Source organism: Dromaius novaehollandiae, chromosome W, assembly GCF_036370855.1.
Source record: "Dromaius novaehollandiae isolate bDroNov1 chromosome W, bDroNov1.hap1, whole genome shotgun sequence".
Classification (NCBI taxonomy): domain Eukaryota; kingdom Metazoa; phylum Chordata; class Aves; order Casuariiformes; family Dromaiidae; genus Dromaius; species Dromaius novaehollandiae.
The window spans coordinates 42,540,735-42,561,368 of record NC_088130.1 but is presented as its reverse complement, the minus strand read 5'-3'; the positions used below and the strand labels follow the sequence as shown (position 1 = coordinate 42,561,368).

The 20,634-nt window shown below is 39.4% G+C and overlaps 2 protein-coding genes across 6 annotated transcripts in view; one reads left to right on the top strand and one right to left on the bottom strand.

The window, feature by feature from the left end:
• Nucleotides 1-2,299: 2,299 nt before the first annotated feature.
• Nucleotides 2,300-18,360, bottom strand: LOC112988737 (pentatricopeptide repeat-containing protein 2, mitochondrial). 3 transcript variants are annotated; one of them, XM_064500833.1, is made up of 10 exons: nt 18,217-18,360; nt 16,009-16,101; nt 13,675-13,822; nt 12,746-12,863; nt 11,415-11,493; nt 10,860-10,951; nt 7,772-7,885; nt 6,124-6,198; nt 5,191-5,304; nt 2,300-4,414 (listed from the first exon to the last, which is right to left on the bottom strand). In XM_064500833.1, the coding sequence occupies exons 1-10, from the start codon at nt 18,320-18,322 to the stop codon at nt 4,193-4,195; spliced, it is 1,161 nt and encodes a 386-aa protein (XP_064356903.1). In that variant the 5' UTR covers nt 18,323-18,360; the 3' UTR covers nt 2,300-4,192. The 3 variants fall into 3 exon arrangements, with proteins under 3 accessions (XP_064356903.1, XP_064356904.1, XP_025965211.1); XM_064500834.1 differs by having other exon boundaries at nt 13,693-13,822; XM_026109426.2 differs by lacking the exon at nt 18,217-18,360 and adding an exon at nt 17,952-18,062.
• The window catches only part of LOC112988732 (small ribosomal subunit protein mS27), a 51,086-nt gene continuing 48,774 nt past the window's right edge, over nt 18,323-20,634 (top strand). For all 3 annotated transcript variants that reach the window (XM_064500831.1, XM_064500830.1, XM_064500832.1), the window contains exons 1-2: nt 18,323-18,474; nt 20,096-20,173. In XM_064500831.1, the coding sequence (XP_064356901.1) occupies nt 18,411-18,474; nt 20,096-20,173 (142 nt within the window). In that variant the 5' untranslated portion in view covers nt 18,323-18,410. The remainder of the gene's footprint in view (nt 18,475-20,095; nt 20,174-20,634) is intronic.

Here is a 20,634-nt window from a genome sequence, read left to right as displayed (position 1 = left end):
ATGAGGTTTTTGTTTCAAAGTTATTTAAGCTTGTCTACAACGTTCATTAAAATAAGTCAAAACTCGTCTTGAGGCCTGGAAGCATTCCTGAGCTCCCCTCCAATGACTAAGCCTTTCACCTTCATTTTTACTGTTTCAAACAGAGAGAAACACAGAGGAGAGAGTGGAGAAACACAGAGGAAGCGATCCCTAATTACCAAAACTCAAGATGCTTGTTAAAGGGAATACCAAAAAAAAAAAAAAAAAAAAAAAGGTATTAATCCATGGAGAAAAGCAGAAGCATCTACAGCAGGAAAATAAAGTGTTTTGAAGACTGCACAATCCCGATCCTATCTGAATGTAAAAATGAATACTTGTCCTACTTAGGTTGGAAGAGTTATCCCAGCTTTCTCTTAAATATAGAGTAGGTATAGCAAAGTATGCCTTTTAAATTGTCAGTCATATATTAGAAGTAACAGCAGCATCCTCTCTCCTAGGTCACAGATGTGTATTTCCATACAATACTGTAAAAACTACATTGTGATGACTGACAAAGATGATTTTCATCAACAAATGCATTACATTTTCAAATTAAACATTGTAAACCTCTGGGTTTGCAGTCTATGCCAGTTACCAACCATCAGAGACTGTTGACTTAGACTCAGATTTTCTGTTCCATACTTGAAGTGGCTTGTGGTAAATATAGGGCAAAACATTCATTCGTTCTTGCCTTTATGTAACTGATCCTGCAGCTAAAAGCTGCCCCTGAAGTTCATGTTGGTAGGAAAGTATGACCAAGAACGCCACCTGCTGTCTTCCAATTACACTTCTAAAAAGCTTCTGAAGTGCATGGACATAAAAAACTCATGTTTATTTTACCGTAGGAAGAATATTTGAATGTGATAAACAAAAGCCAATCCCTTGCCACACAGCAGTGCCCAAAAGGGCCTTCAGACCTTCATCAGAGCTACTTACTACACAAAACTATAAGCAGCATTTGCTAGAAAAGTCTCTTGCATTGAAACCTAGAAAAAAAAGGCAGTGATTTACTTTGAAATATGCATGCCTTGCTTTTCCAGCATGTTAACCAAAACCATCTATTAATTGAATTCCACAGTGCTGGCTCCTCTTTAATTTTATGGCTCATCCTTGATTAAAATTCCATATAAACCAAGTATAATTATTTCACTGGCAGCAATATCATACTGCATATTCCTTTCCTGTGAGGCTGTCTCCTAGATGTGCTCTGTAGTAATGCAGCCATCAAAATACTAAGCATTCTGACCCAGCAAAACATTTAAGCATTTGCATAACTTTAGACAAGTTTGGTTTCCTGAGCTTGACCCTGGGAAACCAGAAGCCAACCACACTTAAATGCCCCAAATTAAGCATGTGGTTAAAGACTCTTCTGGACAAAAGCCAGAGTGCTCAGCACCTTGACGCACCAAAAAGCTAACTTTATAAACATCCCCCCCCCCAATCTTTCTGGATTAACTCTAAGCAGCTGCACAACCTGTATGAGACAAGTCAGACTTTGTTTGAAATCAGCTCCATAAATGTTAGAAGTTGCTCTTTACCCTTGCCTCTTTCCATAATTGAGGATTTTACCAGTCTTCAACAAGCCTTCCAGAACAACCTCCAATATTCTATCTGAATTTTATCAATCTGTGTTTCTTTCAACTTACTCTTTAATCTTTTGGAGAGCATGCTTTCATTTTCCAGTGAAATGTTATTGGCTATTTAAATATCGAGGTATTTCAGATCCCTCATTGTAGAGCCCCTTAACTTGAATGACAGGGAGGAATGCTAGCCCAGTGTTAGATTCCTGCACACTGTCAGTCAGTTCCCTTTTGCTTTGGAAGACAATAGTGCAGAAGCCTGATGTAGCAGCTCTAAGACCATCACTCCTGGTACCAATCTTTCTCCCATTTGCAAATCTAGAGACATATCGCTTGTTAGAGGCTTATAATGGATACAGCATTCCTCTCCTCCTCCAAGAGAGGGAAATAGAGTTTCTCCTTAAAACAAATTACCAACATAATAGCTTGAGTCAATCTCAAGCAAAGCAGTAGTTATGAGAACAAAGAACAGAAAATGTTGACTATATTGAGAGTGAATTACAGTAGCAGAAGTTATCATTGCTTCAGCTGCAGTCAGGATCCAGCCCAAAACTGAGACCTAACCAAATCAGAAAAATAGGCAAATAACAAGCAATCTTGGCCATTAGGATGAAGCTGCTTACTCATAATTAATATATGTATGAAAATGCTAAATTAGGTAATTTAGTAGTACTGATCTGATATATTTGCAATGTAACAGATTAAACTGGTCAAATTATCTTTTATTGCATATGAAAATATAGTTTTACATCACAAGTTTTTCCCCTGAGAGAAGCAAGCACCCAAATAAACTCGGATTAGCTCACTCCTTTCATTTTGCTTAAATTAATCCTTGCCACACGGAAAGCAGCCTTTACAAATCCTGTATCAAATTAAGGGATGAAAGATCAGGAGGTACTTAAGGGTGTTGTGTTGGAACTATTGAAAGAATTCCCAATTGAGGCCAAGGGGAACTGTTAAAAGTCTGTAAACTCCTGAATAACATAGGAAAATTAGAAGTTACACATGATGTTCCAGAACCAGCATTCCAAAAAAAACCCATCTGTAACGTTAGTGAGAGTCTAGCGTATGATACTTCAACCAAATCCTGTACAATCAGTCATAAAAAATTGCACACATTTCTCCAAAACACAATATAAATTTCAAACAGATAAATTGTTACAAATATGCACACACACAATTCCATCCACCACATAAATACTAAAATGCACAAAACAACGTTATCAAAAAAATATATCAGTGACAGAAATGAATTGCAGTCCCACAGCCTCAGTGAAACCAGTATTATTTTACTCCAACTTGCTTTAATGGCTTAAGATATATCCCTGCATGGTGGGTTCTTGCTTCTTCAGTGATCTGCCAGCTTCAAAGAACTTTCATATAGCATGTACAATCCATCCACAGAAGGAATTCTTTGAATTCTGAAATTTGCTTGATTTAGGATACCTTTACAGTTAAAAAGTAAAATAAATCTCATAGAAGAGATAAGGAGGAACAACTTGGAGAGCACCAAGCTAGGTGGGCTCCAGCCATTCTTGTGCTCATAGGACTGCTTACTAAGTTTTAAATCAGCAGGCATATACACAAATACCCCAAAATCACCTAGGTACTAGCCAGGGTATCACTGTTTCCAATTCTTTCTACTCTGGAGGGTGAAAGAGAAAATATCTTTGGATATGCAGGACTAATAGTTACAAAACAACCATTCATAATAGAACCAACCACATTTGACCTAGAATCACTGAAGCTGAAGCTTCTTTATGCTGTTTTCATGACCAAATTTTAGGCTAGAATTGCATCTCGCCTGCATAATTCACCCATAGCTTGAATCATACTTGCTAGGACCAGACTTAAGTGCAAATTTGTATCAAAATCTGCTTGTCTTGGGAGTCTTATTATCAAAAATACAATCTAAAAGCAGCAACACGTAGGGCCGCTCACTCTGAGAGGACTTTTGTTCATGAATCTCCTCCCAGTGAGAAAATAACCAGTCAGCTACCTTTCTGGCTTTCCATACTATCTTCCATAGTATTTCCACAATCCCTTTTGATTAAAAAAACAAAAACAAAAAAAAAATATAGTCATTTCTTAAGAGAAAGATAAGAGAAGTATAGAACAAAGCAAGTGTCTGATTCATTTCATATCTTGAGGCATACAAAATTTGAACAAACAGTTAATGCACTTGGATATTCTTTCGTCTAGGGTCTGGACTGCATCTATCCACAGTGAGAACATCACATCTGATGAACACCGAATTTTCTTCTCATGAACCACAAAAGTCAGGTCAGATACACATACTATTTTTGTTCACTTCACCTAGGACATTCAGTATAGGAAAATCCTGATTTAAGTACTTGAGGAAAAATTCAAAACATTCTGATCACTCCATTTTGGAACAAAAAGAAATACCCACCTTCATGACTTATTTGCGGCATGAACATTCAAACACAGAAGCCACATGATACGTGTTTAAAATGCAGTTTCACACAAGCAACTTAAACAATTGCCCAGAGTGGAGGAAGTGAGAAGATGTTTTATTCAAACATGCTTCTAAGTAGTGGTAATTACAGTTCAGTTTATCATCAAATATTGAACTACTCCAACAACAAATTTGAGTGAAGTGGTTTAGCAGCCTGATAGCCTAATTGTTTTTGATTTAAAAGCTTTGCGCAGTTCTTTGAACTAGGAACCTGGAAAAGCATGTCGTCCAGCGTGCAAGCGGTTATTCGTCCTGAAGCTTGTAGTCTGGCATAAATATCTCCTAATTTGGCAGAAAGGACAGGGTTTTCTTCCATCTTTTCTCTGACTGCAGCCAGCTAAAGATGGGCAAATGACATACTGTTACATGTCAGCAAGTGAAGACACTATATTCCAGACAAGCGCTCACTCAAAGAATAAAGGGGGGGGGGGGGGGGGGGGGGAAGCCAGACAACATAAGTAAAAGGCCGACACAGTGATATGTAAGAAGAGGTTTTTAAGCAGCGCACATTACACACCATCAGGCGATGGTGGACATGCAGTAGATACCAATTAGAATATATTAGATTAAAAACTTCCTTAAAGTTGCACAGTCCTGTTTTCAATCCTAGCACAGACTAACACAATTATTTTCTATTTAAACCCAGGCAACATAATTGCTTCTTGGAACCTCTTTTCCAGATCAGCACAATTATTTCTACTGTATTATCTAACATACTAAATTTACAGTCCTGACTAATGAAAGTCATATTCCAGAACACTGAAAATTTCAGTAAACTATGCCATATATACAGAGTATGAACTCATGAATGAGTGAATCTGCTAAACACTGTTGATCAATAACCTATTGTAGAAGGAACAGGTTAAGATTAATGTTTGGTCTTTTAGTAAGTGTTACAAATTTGTCAAATAAAAATCAAAATACAACACTGATACATACAACATCTATTGCAACAAAGTTGGATGAACTTGGGCACTTGAAGTTCTGTAACCGAACAGTCACCATCCTGGTTTAGCAAAACATCATGGACCTCCTCTCAGGCCCGTATCCCTGACCTGGGTGCATCAGTGATGCTATGCTTTCTACTGATGCAGTTCATTATTGTATACTCACCACTTGCTCAGAAAACTCAATTTTTTTCACAAAGGGTGGAGTATCTACTGCCACTGCTGCCTCTAATGTCTTTATTACTTCTTCTAGTGAACCAGACTTGAGTTGGACAAGAACCTGAAAAATAAAATAAGATAAAATCCACACCACACAAACAATACTTATCATCAGAAAGCAAGTCTTTTTAAAAAAGTGTTAGAGGAAGACATTATGAAGCAAAGCAGGAAGAAAATATATTTCTAGATGCTGACAAACCATTAATCATGAAGAAGGCAAAGGGAATGACTGATTTCCACTGGTAAAATTAGTTTCTTTCTTACAGCTGGGACCCAGAAAGGAAGGGCCATCCTGGAGGCGGAACTCCTCTGAAGGAACTGCATTAACTGTTCTGGAATAAAGTGTTTTTTTCTGTAGCTTGTAGAGATCACTTACAGGACATGCACAGCAGACTTTCTCTCAGGTTGTAGAGAAATAATTTGTTGTATGTACACACATAGTTAAGGCTCATAGGATTGAAGCAGGCCTGAAGTGAGCAGAGCAGAGCCACGGAAAACATTTACTTGGAGCTATGGTGTTTTAATCTCTTTCAGCAACAGACAGGAAAAAAGTCAATGTCATAACTAGAAATTTTTCTCAGGTCTATACTCATTGATGTAGGATCAGTCTACGTCCCATCTTTAGTAAGAAGTCAATTAAAAGAGAAGGGGAAAAAAAAAAAAAAAAAAGAGAGAAAGATTTTTTTCTCTTTTAACTTCTGGGGTAACTCATCCAGCTGACAGAAATTGTCTGTTGGCAGACAAAAGTAAACTCAGAGACATTACTGAAGTAAGTATATGCTGCTAAGAACCCGGCCTTCTGCTACTTTGCACTTGAGAGTTGTTTGTCCAGGATAGCTTATTTCTTTGTACAACTCTAATACAAAGCAAGCATACTTACGCTAATGTTATTGTATAGTCTGTTTTCCGTTTTCATTATCTGAGAATAATAGAATTGGGCTTGTGCCACATCATTCTAGGAAGGAATTAGAAATAAAAACAAATATATAATTATACATGTGTGGCATATTTTCACAATAAAAGTTCAAGAAAAATGAGTTCTTACAACTTGTCAATGAATCACAAAGCAGTTTAAACCTCTAAACCCCCTTCACCAAAAAGCCTCATTCAGCACCCAGCCTGTAAAAGGAACACCCCATGTTGTAGTTCCCATGTCATCTGGCTCATTAGCACATCAGACAGTATTTTCAAATCTCAGGTCTCAGATCAGTAGGGAAACGAAACATGTTACCAATACTGAGCATTAGAGCACCTAAAAGATAAAAGAACTACACATGCTCGGAGTCTGGCACATGCTAGATAGAGCACTTAAATAAAATGTAGCTTATGTTAATATTGGGTATTCTTCCTGTCCAGAACTTTTTAACCTTCTGGCCATACTCCTCTACAGTACTATATCTATGACATCAAATGGTTTCTACAGACAATAAATGTTACACTGACGTTTACTAGATCAGCATCAGATACTTGGGATGAAGACATCTTTCTTGTAGCAAGACATGTTGCCAAAGACTATACAGTTTAGGATAGTTAAGTGTAATCATTATTCTATTTGCAAAAAGAAAATTTTACCTAATTCTTATAAAAAACAAAGGCATCAAGGATTTCATACATTTCATGGCTAGAGATTTTGGGTTTTAACCTCAACATCAATGAGAAGCCCCATCATGCTACCATGCACATGAATAAATAAATTTCGATGACGCTGTTGTTCAGTCTCTACCGTTCCCAGAGACAATGCAAAGAGACCATGGAATTAACACCAAAATTTATACCAGTGCTACTTCACACATTTCTATCCATGAATAACATCAAATCACTAGGTCTTATAGTGCTCATGGAGAGACTTTTAGACAAAAAGCAGAGAGGGTTCAAAATTTGCTCAAGACATACAAATTAATGGGAGAGAAAAGATTAGACTTTAGGATTTCCTAATTGCTATTCTCCTGTCAATCCTTCACCCTCTACTGCCTCGGATCCTTTTCATGGCAGGGTTTAAGCATGAGTTATATGGAAAACCTTACCCTAAAGCCACATGTGGAGAAAGATACGCCATCTCCCAAGCAGCAGGGCAATACACATTATAGCCTTTAAATATGCCCCCCAAATAAACATTTTGAGGAGCTGACTATGCAAATACTTTACAATTATTGTTTTTATTGTATATAAAGGAAACCATCACTAAACACAGCAGCATCTGCAAGACTGGGTCCATGGTTACATCTAAACCTGCTGGCCCAACTCTTCTATTTTGGAAGAAAATTCTGCCATGTGACACTGTCAGTGGCACAAAACGCACCTGTGCATTAGACTCAAGACATATGGTTAGATTTCAGAATTTCCATATTCACTTTATGTAGGAGTTGCCTACAGTCCTACTCTTTCAGGGGCATAAAAATTACAGCACTTCAAGTTATTGCATAGATCATGCATGCAACATGATCTCCTCCATATTTGCTTTCTTTTACTATCATATTGCAAGGCATGCATAGAGATTCAGCAATAAATCAAAATAAGCAGCACTGTACCTGTTTCAGAGCAAACGCCACAGCAAAGTAGAATGCTCGTAGTGGTAATGTGTCACCCTTTAGCTGTGCTTCTTCAAGCAGCTTTGCAGAGATTTTGCAAGACTCCAGGCTGTCCTGTGTAGAAATTTCAATCTAAGCTGCAATTGTTAATTCTGTGACCTGAAAGGGCTGTAGGCAACTGTAGAAGCCTAAGTTCACTGCATTCAGAAGTCAACACACTATAAGATTAGCGAGGCAATTACTTCTACATCTGAACTCAACCAGCACTTCTTGTGAAACAACACCAAAGGATGATATTCAGAGCTACAGAGTTCAGAAGAGGGTAAAAATAACTTCCATTATTTGAATGTAATAACTATGCCTTGCCCTGACTGTTTCAGCTGCTACAAGAGATAAAATAACCCCTGGCAGTCTGCTAAAAGCAACGGATACTTTCCTTTCCACTTTTGTATGATTCCCAAGTCAGGAGGAAAGCTGACTTTTCCTCCTTCCTGTACTCTAGCATCTACACTGAGCAGCTGAGGGTGTGGGTGGGAGGGTGGGTGGAAGGGTGGGGAGGCGGAAATCAATGTTTTCTAAGCATTGGGCTATTCAGCACCATTAACCGGAGACCTTAGTATGTATAAATTTGAATATTTATCAGTTTTGAGTCTGACTCTTATAGAATAAATCTTACAGAAAGTGTTTCCAGAACAGATATTCTAATGCAACAGCTTAGATATTTGCCTGTTTTCCAACATGGAAAGTTTGCATTATTTCTGGAAAGCAAAACTTACATCAGTGTTCCACCTTCTCTTTCAATTTGCAATCAAGTACTCCAAAAGTCAGGATTTACCTGCACACTTAGCATTATGGGCATAAGCAATCTGCAAACTATTGTTGTGAATGACATACTGTAATAAAAATAATGTCATTAGTTTCAATAGGAGTCCATAGTAAAATCCAATGAGTTTGTTTGTATATTATCTTACAAACCAATTCAAGAATAATGCTTCTCATACTGGAAATTATAAGTAGAGCTGTTTGGACCCCAAACAAATTAATACCTGCTGAACCTAACAATTGGCAGCAGCAAGGTTTCTGAAATAACTGGTACCACTGTTTTGGATAACAGCCTTCATGTTGCTTCCTATTGTTTTGTGTCAATTTTTGTTCTTACTGTTCAAAGTGTCACTGCTGCAAAATACAAGCCTTTAGGGATAGGGTCTTCCTTAGGGTGCTTAGAAGATACTTTTCCATTCTACTGTTGGATGGCCTGTACAGCTTGTTAAAACACCTTTTAAACCACAAGAGAAGTCCCACAAGTTCTTTGAAAATTTAGAAATATTCTGACCACCAAGAGATTGAGTACTATTACACATGCATTTTGTTGCCATCAGAAGGCCTCCTGCCATTTCCTGCACTAAAAGGATGACTGTCTGTTTACCTTAGAGGAAAGAAGTGCCTTCCAATGATTTAAAACATCCCAATAATTGACCTCAAAAGCAATTGTGTACAAAGATTAAACATTAATTCCTCTGTTTATCCACTAGAAATAATCCCAGCTTTAAGCCCTGTACATTTTTCTGAGGTGGTCCCTAACACAGTTATTCAAAAGAAACCAAGAATTAACCAGGTACAAATTCAGCACTCCTGTTAACAATGCCAGCTCCATTATCTCCTGCGTTCAGGTAGTGCATATTGAACCTATTGAAGAATTTTCCTGAGCTTCTTCTGTTGCATCTTTAGCAAAAAGATTTTGAGCTAAGCAGTGTCCCCTCTTAGCCTGAAGTTTTAGCATATACCACTAATAGCAGAATGAATGAACAGATTAGGCTTTTGAAAGATCTCCATCTAATCCTCTTTACTGCACAAAGGGTTAATACAGCTTATTCCCCTATTGGCAGTATTTTATCTTAATGTAAAAAGAAATTTACTGTGGCTGTTAGAACAACTGGTTGGCTGTTTAGAATCATTTCCCCTCTATTCTCATCAACTCACTGAACAAGTAATGATGGACCAGATTCTCTGTTGAAAACAGACATGACCAGCTGTTTCTAATAGCAGTTTCCACAGCTCTTCTCTTTTTGAGTGTTCTCCATCTACTGTCCCACTCTCTAAACACCACAGCCACATGACTATTCCTATTTCCCCTGGCTTTCTAAAGGCAGCCTCAATTCTTTGGACTGAGGATTTCAGAAGCACCACAGAAATTACTGATGGGCTACTGTTTCAGGGCAACTCTTTATTACATATGCATCATCAGTTTCACTGTATGCTTAACTGAGAAATTTGAGAAGTTTAATCCAGTGGTATCATTCTTCCCTCAGCCAGCGACTTTATTCCTTAAGAAAAAGGAAGAAATTGAAACACAGTTTTCTACTGATTCAAATTTGAAGAGGAAGAACAAAAGAAAGGAGTTTGGGGATCTCACTTTGCTACAAAAAGAAAACTGTTCTAGGGAAACAGTTGAGGAACCTCTGTAGCCTAGTTTCTTGCTCTGTGTTCTGTCTCTGTCTGATCTGATAACAGTTGAGCTTAAGGGGCAGCCTGTCTCTCACTGAAGGCATTCATTTAGGTTTCTTTTCTCCATTCAGTTGCTTATTTTTATCAGATATGTATGAACAGATTATATTTGCAAATGCCTTTTAAAATTTAGGTGCAATTGCAGAAACAGCTCAAGAGTTACTTGGAGGAGGATGGAAAAAAAGGGGAGATGTCTGACAAAGAGAACATACCATCTATGCCTTGTTTAAAGCAGCCAGACAAAACAAACACTATTGCAGCTCAGGTGCAGAATGCACAAAGATGCAGAGGTCCCAGAGAAAGAATGCTTATCATTTAATCAACTGCTGTATCAAATTTGTCTCTTAATGATTACATCTAACACTCTAGAGGTTTGCTTTGTGACACTAGTTTACACAGAAAGCTATATACATGCACCACATCATATACAATGAAGCTGCATATGACTTTAATATGTCTAAAATATTTGCATTAGATAAGAAATCATGACAGGGAACCTACGGAAATTTTAAAATCCCCCAAAAATAAGAGAGAGAAAAGGCAATTCAACCACTTTGTCATAGGGCAATAAGAAAATACTTACCAGTTTGTAGCATATCGCAAAAGCAAGTAGATAGGTTTCTTTGTTGAAAGGTATACCTTGTTTTTTCATTTCTATGAGAACTTCCAAAGCATCTGTCAAAAATGCAGCAGTGTTAGTTCACAAATTTAAGGCTGTACCAGTAGTGACTAAAAAAAAAAGTAGGGTCAAACTTTGAATGGGGAAAACAAAAAGGTATGCGAAACTGCAAATCAAAGAGCAGTTAAGCCTTCAGAGAAAAGGGGTTAGGGAAAAAAAAAAAAAAGGCCCTCCTGTATAATCACCCTTCTGTACTAGCAAGAGGGGAGGTAAGAATACCATTGCAAGTATGAACCAGGTAAAGCCTTCCACTGCTATTACACACCATAGTGCAGTTCTTTGACATCTCTTTAACAGAGATTTATATAATGTTTGGTCCTCCACAACCACACATCACTCAGAAATATTCTTTTATATGTATATATGCATATATATGTGTATATATACACACGCGCACACACACACGTGCGAGAAGCATCCTCCTCAAAATGCATTTGGCTTAACACACACAGTACTTACTTTCATAAAGGCCCTTTTTAAACAACATAGTCATCAGAATATGGAATGACGTACTCTCTGAGAAAAAACCACGCAAGTTCTGGAAAAGAAGTATATAAACAGAGCAAGCTTAAAGAAAGTTACTACAGTGACTGCATGCAGTGACCACTACAGTTACTGCACACAGCACTGAGAAGGTTCTCCTACCAGAAAAGTGCCCCATCTTTGCAAGTTCAAAATATATCTCTCTGAGTTCCTGACCATCCCTCTGTCAAGTAATCACTAAAATACCAGTGACTCAGTATGCTGAAAAGCTCACTTTAAAATTAAACAGAAATTTCCCAGAGATTTCCCCTACTTGTTTCAAATGACATATTTTGCTAATATGTTATATGACAGATAAGCTAATTACCAGCATCTTTGGGGTAAAGTACCATCACCATGAAACTGAAGGAATTTTCTGCTACTCAATACCAAATGATGAGCAGATCAGCGCAAGGGCTTGAGTCATGACAAGCATAGTAGCACAACAAAGAAAAAGTATATTTCACATTCCACTCCAAACTCCCTGTGCATTGGGAGAACATGAATATCCATAATAAAATGACAGAATTGTTAAGTCTGAACTGTGGCAGCCTCTGAAGAAGAGTTACAGTGACACTGCATATTACCCTCCGTTATCTCATACTATCCATCAGCTACTAAGTCCTGCAACTACTATGGGATCTGTTTCAATGACACAGATCTCAATGTAAAAACAAAACCAACCAAACAGAAAAGGACACTCATACACATGCCTAGTTTAAGAACATTAGTAGTCCAAGCAATAGTTCTCCTGTATTTGGCTAGGTATATCCCATAGTTTCTTGTTGAACTAACAGCATAGACCTGACTTTCCACTGGCTCCCAGGGAGTTTCAAGCACACAATATTATTGCACAGATTCTTTCTTATGTATTAGATGTTGGACATGATATATATCTTGTCATAATGGCACACAACAACATTTATATAGCATTTCACAGTTGCAAATAACTGCTCAGAAACAGGTCTTTGCAATAGTTTCTTCACGATAAAAATGGTTGAGTACCTGAGCTGATTAATATTACACTGTCTCTACAGGGTTCAGAGGGAGTTTCGAGTACAGAGTAGCATGGTACATCTGTTGGTGTAAATAATCCAAGGGACTTCAGAAGACTGCCACACTTTTTTCCTGGTAATCAGATCTTTAAGTTAGTATGTTATAGATATCTTTGCAACAGATCTGCTTCAAGAATCTGAGCTCACAAACATAGCATACCAGTCACTCAGATTGGAATAGTAACAATTTTCAAAATATATATGGAAAATTACCTGATCTTTGATAAGTTCTACTGCAGGTGTTTCAAGGTCCAGCTCATAACACAGCCTCATAAATAGGGGCCCAAATTTAAAATCATGTAGAGCTGTAATTCCATTCTGTTCATGGTACCTATTGGAAAGATTCCATAGAGTTAATCACACGATGTATAAAATTTGTCAAAGGAAAACAGCTTTAAATAGCCAGTGAGATCTGCATGTGTAATGACAGAGGCAGCTTCTCTATCTGCACCAGTCAATGGCACTTAGCCAAATAGTAGGCTAATATTATCAAAAAATATTATTTTGATTGAGCTAAAAAAACCCAAAAACCTCAAACTAGTACTATGTAATTTCTTCTGCTTCCAGTAAAGTAAGCTGCAGCAGATTAGTAGTAGAATGGGCCTCTACCACCAAAATTTCCCAGCTATTTTACTTTCTATTCACAGAGCAATAGCACAGGAGGTAGTACTCATCTTTCCTTGCTAAAATACCTCAGCTTTCTCTCCTTCATTTTGCTCTATAAAAAAGGGTGGTTTGCACTTTACAATCATGGTTTCATAGCTCCTACATTGTAATTGCTGGAAAGGCTTTAACTTAGCAAACCTTCTGACCTGCCATTGCTGCATCCAGATCAGTTTGTACCTGGGCACATCTCTGCTTGAAGACGCCACAGCACACATCTCTACCTCTCCGCTGACAGCTTTCTGTGTGGCTCACCATTCAGTCTGCATACAGCAGGACTCCAGTTCACTCCCATAACCTGACTCTCCTTTGAACCAAGAGTCTCTGAAGGTTTGCAAATCCAAAGTAAAGAAGAAAACAGCCTTAGCTTAAGGGATTAACTATGCAGGCAGCCAATGAATTAGGGCAAACCCTCAGCTGCAGATATAACCTGAGATGATCTGATAAAAGCAAAATACACAGAAAGAAAACAAAGTTACCTGGATTGGTAAAAGTACCTGTAAATAACTTTTCTGGCTAGTTCCACATCAGAAGAAGTCTGACATAAATGCAGTAAAATCTTTAATTCACGTTTGAGAATCATTCCATTTTTCTTTAATTTTTCTTTAATACTTTTAAAATATGGATCTGAAAATAAAACATATTACAGTAGCAGTCTATAGACTATTCCATTATCTGTATTGCATACTTGGTCCCTGAAACATGGAGATTCAAAGGTGCAGAAAGATTGTTTTTATCGTCAATAAAAAGGCATAAAGTTTCCCATAAAGAAGCATGTTTAGTTATTCCTACAAAGTGGGAATTTTCCAGATTTGGAAAATTTAGAGGATGCTTACTGTGGACTTAATTGCATTGAGTATTTTAAGGAACATATCAGGCAATACAAAAATCTTAGAGGGGAAAGAAATTTTCTTAGTGACATTTTTTGCCTTATGCTTTTTTTTCTTAGTATCACCCAGGATTCAAACTAGCACAAACGCTTCTATTCAACACTGTTAGTACAAAAGATTTTAACTCCTTTATATTTGATGTAAACACAAAGAGTGTCATACATAATCTATGTATTTCTATACATAAGCCATAAGCATAGTGTGACTTCCCCTCTCAGGGCGGGGTGGGGGGGAAGTCTCTCTATCCAGGACAATTTTCCTATGACAGAGCAAGAAGAAAGACCAGTCCTTCAGTAATCTCATGGCTCTGACTCAAACATAGCCAAGACTAAAACTGCATGTACCACCTGGCAGTCCTGCTCCACTAATGACGCTGCCCCTCCTGTGGGAGGGTGAACTGAACTTTTGTGTAGCAGCTCCTGCAACACTGCTGTTTTCAAGCTAATAACCTCCACAGGAAGGAGCAGGTGAGCACTGCAAAGAGCAACATAGGTGTTAAATGTATAGCTCTTGCTATGCAATTAACAGTCCTCAAAACTGAGATGCAGGACTGAGTCCTGTGAGGTCAGAAGAATGTACAAGTATATATTTGTGCATTTTTTTTCATGACATGTTCCAAGACGCACAGAAATTTAAAAATATTTGGGATCCAAACTGTATTTGTAAAGAATACATGATCAGAATAATTATTACTGCTTTTTCCATTTCTAAACCAATATTTATTACTAGTCCTAATTACTCCTTTTCATCTTTCAAATGAGCACAAAAACTATGCACAAAGAAGCAGGTGGTTAATTGTTTTCAACAGTTCTCAGAAGCCAGTATTGTACAACAAAAGAATAAAATGTGACCCATAAAACCAAGTATGTGGCTTCTACAAAACTGTTCCAGCAAGCAATTGATCCATAGCAACAAATTCAATATATCATAAGTACAGGACGAATCATCTCCAATACAAACATGCCACCATCACAGCAAAATGTAGTAATACTGGACTTGACACTGCCCTATTTAAAGACCACTATCACTTAGAACAGAGAAACTGTCATTCTAACTTTGCCTCCCTCTCTGTCCCAGAAGACTGGTTCGTATAAAACTGAACTTGATATCTGTGCATTCCTTGCCCCTAAAAAAAAAAAAAAAAAAAAAAAAAACACACAGAAAAATTAACTATATCCTTTGGGACAACTGTCAAAATGAAAGGTTTTGCATCACTAAAACACCTGCAGATGATTAAACAACTGCAGAAAGTTCTTGCCTAATTTCTCAGGGCAAATTTAAGTTACCTTATGGAAAGGAGTTTACACACATTTCAAATCAGCAAGATAAAATCTCCATTAGGAAAAATGTGAGATCTTGCTCCTTCCTCAGGTTGGAAAACCTGAACTTGTTTTTCATATTCTTAGTATATAGACATCATCTGGAATCAGATGTACAACTGAAAGTTACATTAGGTGAAAGGAAAAAAGCTAAAAGAATAAACTAGCTAAATTTACAGAGCAGATTAAAAGAGAATTACTGGCATAAGCCTTTTCTGGACAGCTAATTAGCTACTAGGCTTTGTATTAACTTCCTCTGTTGAAGATGTATTTGAAGCAAGATTTATAGAAAAGCAGTATTTTCCATTAGACCCTCTAACGGATTTGCAAAAGTATGGACACAGGCATTTCAGGTTTAACATAAACAGCTTACATACTTTAAAGTGCCACATTTTTCAGCACAGCATAACTAATATTGTTTCATTCTACAAAGCCTCAGACCTTCTGAACATTTTTCCTACAATCAACCTGCAAGAGGAAGATATAAGTTGTTGCTTTAAATGGAGTCTATTTTGCATCATCTTTTGATAGCTTTGACTGTCTGCTTGTTTCCCAGTACTCAGACCAGTATTAAGAGTGATGATCACCAAATAAATAATAATACCTTTATTGCCATGAACTTCATTTCTAATTGCCGCTTTTGTCCGCTGAAATTCTTGTAACTTTAAATAATCTTCTGTTAGCAGATACCGCTTTCCTGCCAGAAGAAACAAAGAGGAACATTAAATTTTGTATCCCATTGTCTGCTTTAACAGTATTGATCTTTGCACATAAGCTACTGCTGTTATTTACCGGGCAAGACCTCTGGCAGCACAACACTTAAAGAATGTAAAGAATTGCAGTTGCTCCTATCACTGACAAAAAAATCCAAGCATCATGTCATACCTTTTCTAGTATTAACATATACAAGCAAGCAGCAGCATATCTTTACTAGATGTGCAATAGAAAAACGAAAATGGAGACAGCATAACTCTGTCGCCTAGTCAAGATACAAGAGGACTCTGCACAGAAATAAGATCTTTCTTTCCATCTCATAGCGATTTTTCTAATCTCTTCATTCACTAGAATTCACAGCTTCCTTTCCTCATAACTGTTGCTCCCATTACTGTAGAATGCATTGTTCTGAGAGCTGCCAAGCCAATGAGGAAACTAGGGGGAAAAAATGCAAAGATAATTATTTGGATGGCAGCAACTCTCAGGAGACCTAGTGAAGTTCTGGTGCTGTACAGATACCAGATCAGAGGTAGTCATTTCATTGAGCTTATAATCTCAAAATTAACTTTGGGTGCCAACCTCAACTGCACTGTTTTGTAAGATCCTTTAATAAAATTGGTCATGCAAACACTATTTGGGAAGTTCTTGCTGTCACACACCTCTTCAGTAGTAGATACTACTTGCAAGCAGTGATTTTTTTAACAGAGAGTAACTGTAATAGTTTACAGTGTCACAATCTACACTTCTAAATTTTTGGCTGATAAAAGAATGATTCTAATCATGAAGGGACAATACCAAGTATTGACCCAAGTTAGGTTATTTTATACTTCTGTACTTCTCTAGCCAGAAGTAGCAGGCCACATAAATAAAACTGCTTGTTTTCTACCTCAGGCAGGCAAGCTAACGATACACTCTATAAAACCAGAGAAAAAATATATTTATGTATATCCATGCCACGGCACCCGTACCCATGGAATTTAACGGGAACAACTCAAAGGCAGTTCCAATAGTAAACAAATACATACGCTTTATCCAGCATGAAATTAGCCTGGATCACCCAGCCATTCATGCCCCACAGACCTTCTCAGCTGGTCTAACACTGAGAGACCATCCCTGATTTGACCTCTCTTGAGCTGATGCTGGAATTGTGCTGATGTTTGGAGTCACACACGGGCACTCAGCAGTCACAAGCTATCAGCAGACAGCTTTGAGCAGAGCTTTACCTTTCTTGAATTCAATTCTCTGAATTCTCCTGTTTCCTAAACTTCACATCTTACAAAGTTAAAAGAACAAAGCAAAATAAAGCTAAATAAGAGTCTTCCAGGCAAAAGGAGGGAGCTTGACATGAACACCAGCCTGCGTGCACGGCAGCGTGCGTGTGGAGGCTGCTCTGGGGCTTTATGTGCTGACCCGCTTATCTCCGACATGTCACGGCCTTCCAGAAAGGAAGGCCAGAGATGGACAGACCACGGGGGAATTGTCACTTCTCAAAAGGTACAACTGAGCAATAAACAGACCAAAATATTTCGAGGTGGAGGCTCTCTGTGTGTGTGCTGCATGCGGGGGGCCTGAGAAGCACAGAGCCTGGCACGTTTGCCCGGGTTACGCTGGGGGAGACCCCTGCCAAACGCCTCCCTCCCACCTGTCCCTTGTTTCAGCCTTGGGCGAGGGAGCACATCGACCTTCGCAACTCGGCCACAGTGAAAAGTGGCGTCAGCGGGAAGGTGCAATTCTCCCAGAATAAGCACACACTTAAGAAGCGGTATTAAAAGAAAAAAAACCAAAAAACAAGAACAGGCGACACATGATGAATAAAGAACTGAAATAACTAACACGGCACTCGCACGCCTGGCGCGGAAGACAGACCCATCGCCGGGGTCCCCCCCCAGCGCCGGCTCCCTCCCCCGCCGGCCGCCCCTCGCCTCCTCCTTCGGGTCACGGGCGCCTCGGGGCCCCCCAACCGCCGCTGCGCGCTAGGCCTGCCGGGAGCTGTAGTTCCCGTGCCGCCCCCACGGCGGCGGCAGCCCAGGGCCCAGGGCCCAGGGCCCAGGGCCCCGGCCCGCCGCCGCCGCCGCCGCCGCCGCGCCGCCCGCGCTACCTGCAGGCGCGCAGCTCCAGCAGCCCGGGGCGGGCGGGCGCAGCGCCGAGCGCCGCACCGCCTCCCGCGCCACCCGCCGGGAGCCGCCCGCCAGCACCGCCGCCATCTTGCGCACGGGCGCGGCGGTGGGGGCGGGGCGCTCCCAGGCCTGCCCTCGGCGCCGCGGGGCGGGCGCTCTCTCGGCGCTCGCCGCCATGGCTGCCCCCGCGCTCCGCCGGGGCTGGCTGTGGAGCAGGAGGGCTGCTGGCGCCGCGGCAGGTCGGTGGCCCGTTGCCGGGGTCTAGCAGGGCGCGCTGCGGCGGCGGGGCGGGCCGGGGCGATGGCGGCGGCGGCGAGCGCGGCGGCGGGGCCGGGGCCGGGGCCGGGGCCGGGGCCGGTGCGGCGGCGCGGGGTCCTGGCGGGGCCGAGGCCCGCCGGTCGGCGGGGGTGGCCGACCCCGCTGTGCGCGCAGTGACGAGAGGCTGTGCAGGATCTTTCGCTTCCCCCTTTATACAGGTGCGCGAAGATGTGAGGTACTTCGAGAGCTGCATGTCAACAGCGTGAAGTGTAGAAAAGTATTGCTAATTTGTTTTTATCTATCTTCCACCTTACTGACTTGTAATACTTCACGACCTGCCTTTTTGCGTCACAGGAATTAATACAAGGCTGTATTGAGGCTGCCAAACCCGAGGCAGTAAATGTTCAGCAAAACCTACCTAATTAAGGGGGCAAAAGCACAACCGAGATCGATGTTTTTGAAAAGATGTCTTTACCAAAAGCCTGACATCTGGGGACATGCAACTCAGCAGTGTTTCCTTAAAGAGACATTGCGTAACTTTATTGTGTCTTTGTAGCTTAACTCATTACCAGTGTCTCTGTCTTGCTTCTTAATAGCCAGATGTCCATATCTCAAAAGTATCACCTTTTTTGCTCTGGCACTGTAACTGCTCAGAAGTGAGCCAGCACGGAGGATGCAAACCTCCCTTCCTGCATGTAGTTGCTTGAACTGTAGAAAATAGTTTTCAGACTCTCCTGCTTTCTAGTGCCATCATTGGCTGTGTAGAAACACACAAAACTTTGTCTTAAAAAAACCAAACAAACGTCTTTTATACACATCACTTATCAGTGTAATGAAAAATGTCTTTAAAAAAGCCTCTTACTCTTTTTTGACTGTTCGGTAAAGCTATGTACATAATATTCTCCTATTATGACTGTGGGACTCCATGTACCAGGTCTTTTTGGAAAAAATTTGCAAAGTTGTTCAGGAGCTGGGCATCTGTATATGTAAGAAGAATGGTAAAGTAAAGCAGAATAATTATTTTGCTTTCAACAACAACAAAGTTTTATCGATAGTGGATAGATTTTCAGATAATAGTTTTAAGGTAGTTGTTAAGAATTCTGGGTAGCATAGTAATTAGCACAGTAATGTTTATTTTTAAAATACTTCATGTTTCTTAACATTAATTTCTGCAACTTTCTGTTTACATTTCTATAATCTCCTTCAACAAATCTTACCCTGATGTTCATCATGCATCTTCTAGGCCTCATTGTGTTAGTGATGCACAAGTGTTTCATGCTTACGCTTTTATGCCTGCATTTTACTAAATGTGCACATTTGACAAAAAGGGTCTATGTGTGCAAAAAAGTTATCTTTTATTGTTGTTTGTTTTTTTCTACCTTTACAATTTTCTTAAAAACAGATTTCAGTTTTGGGAAAATTTGTCTCATGCTGAAAAAACTTTTTGGGGAAAACTTTTTGCTGCATTAAAAATGACAAGGTAATGGCTTGTCCTAATACAGGGAGTGCAGACTGATACAGTAGCTACTTCTGACAGCTGTGCCATAAAGGCAGTTTAATGCATCCAGCTCAGTAAATATGACAGATTTCTTTTTTCGTTAGGCAGAAGATGTCTTCTTTCTGCAGCATATGTGGACAGCTCAAAATGGGAAAAGAGGAAAAAAGAGGAGCATAGCCTGGGTGAGAAGAGTTTCTTTCTTTTTTTTTCTTCCACTTGACTAATTAATTGCAAACCTAAAATCATTTAGACTAGCTCATGATCCATGAATACTTAAAAATAAGAGTGTGTGTGGAATGGAATGCTTCTGAAATTGTGTCAAAATCTACCCCATATGTTAAAAATCTGTCTTGTATGTTCAAACCTATATGCAGAAACAAGTCAGAATTTGCCCAGCTAATTACTGTTTGTTTTTTATAAGGTGATTTTTTTTTCTTTCACAAAAACCAAAGCTTTTATGAATGTCATATTTTTGTGTCTGAAAGTTGGAAGACTGTATTCTTTGTTGATATTTTAAAAGATTTATTTTGTAATTGTAATGCAGTGTAAAAAAGCACCTATTATATAAGTATTATAGGTCATTACTGTTTAAGAATGGTACTTTAAAAGAACAATTTATTCACAATTTTGCAGGAGGAAAAAT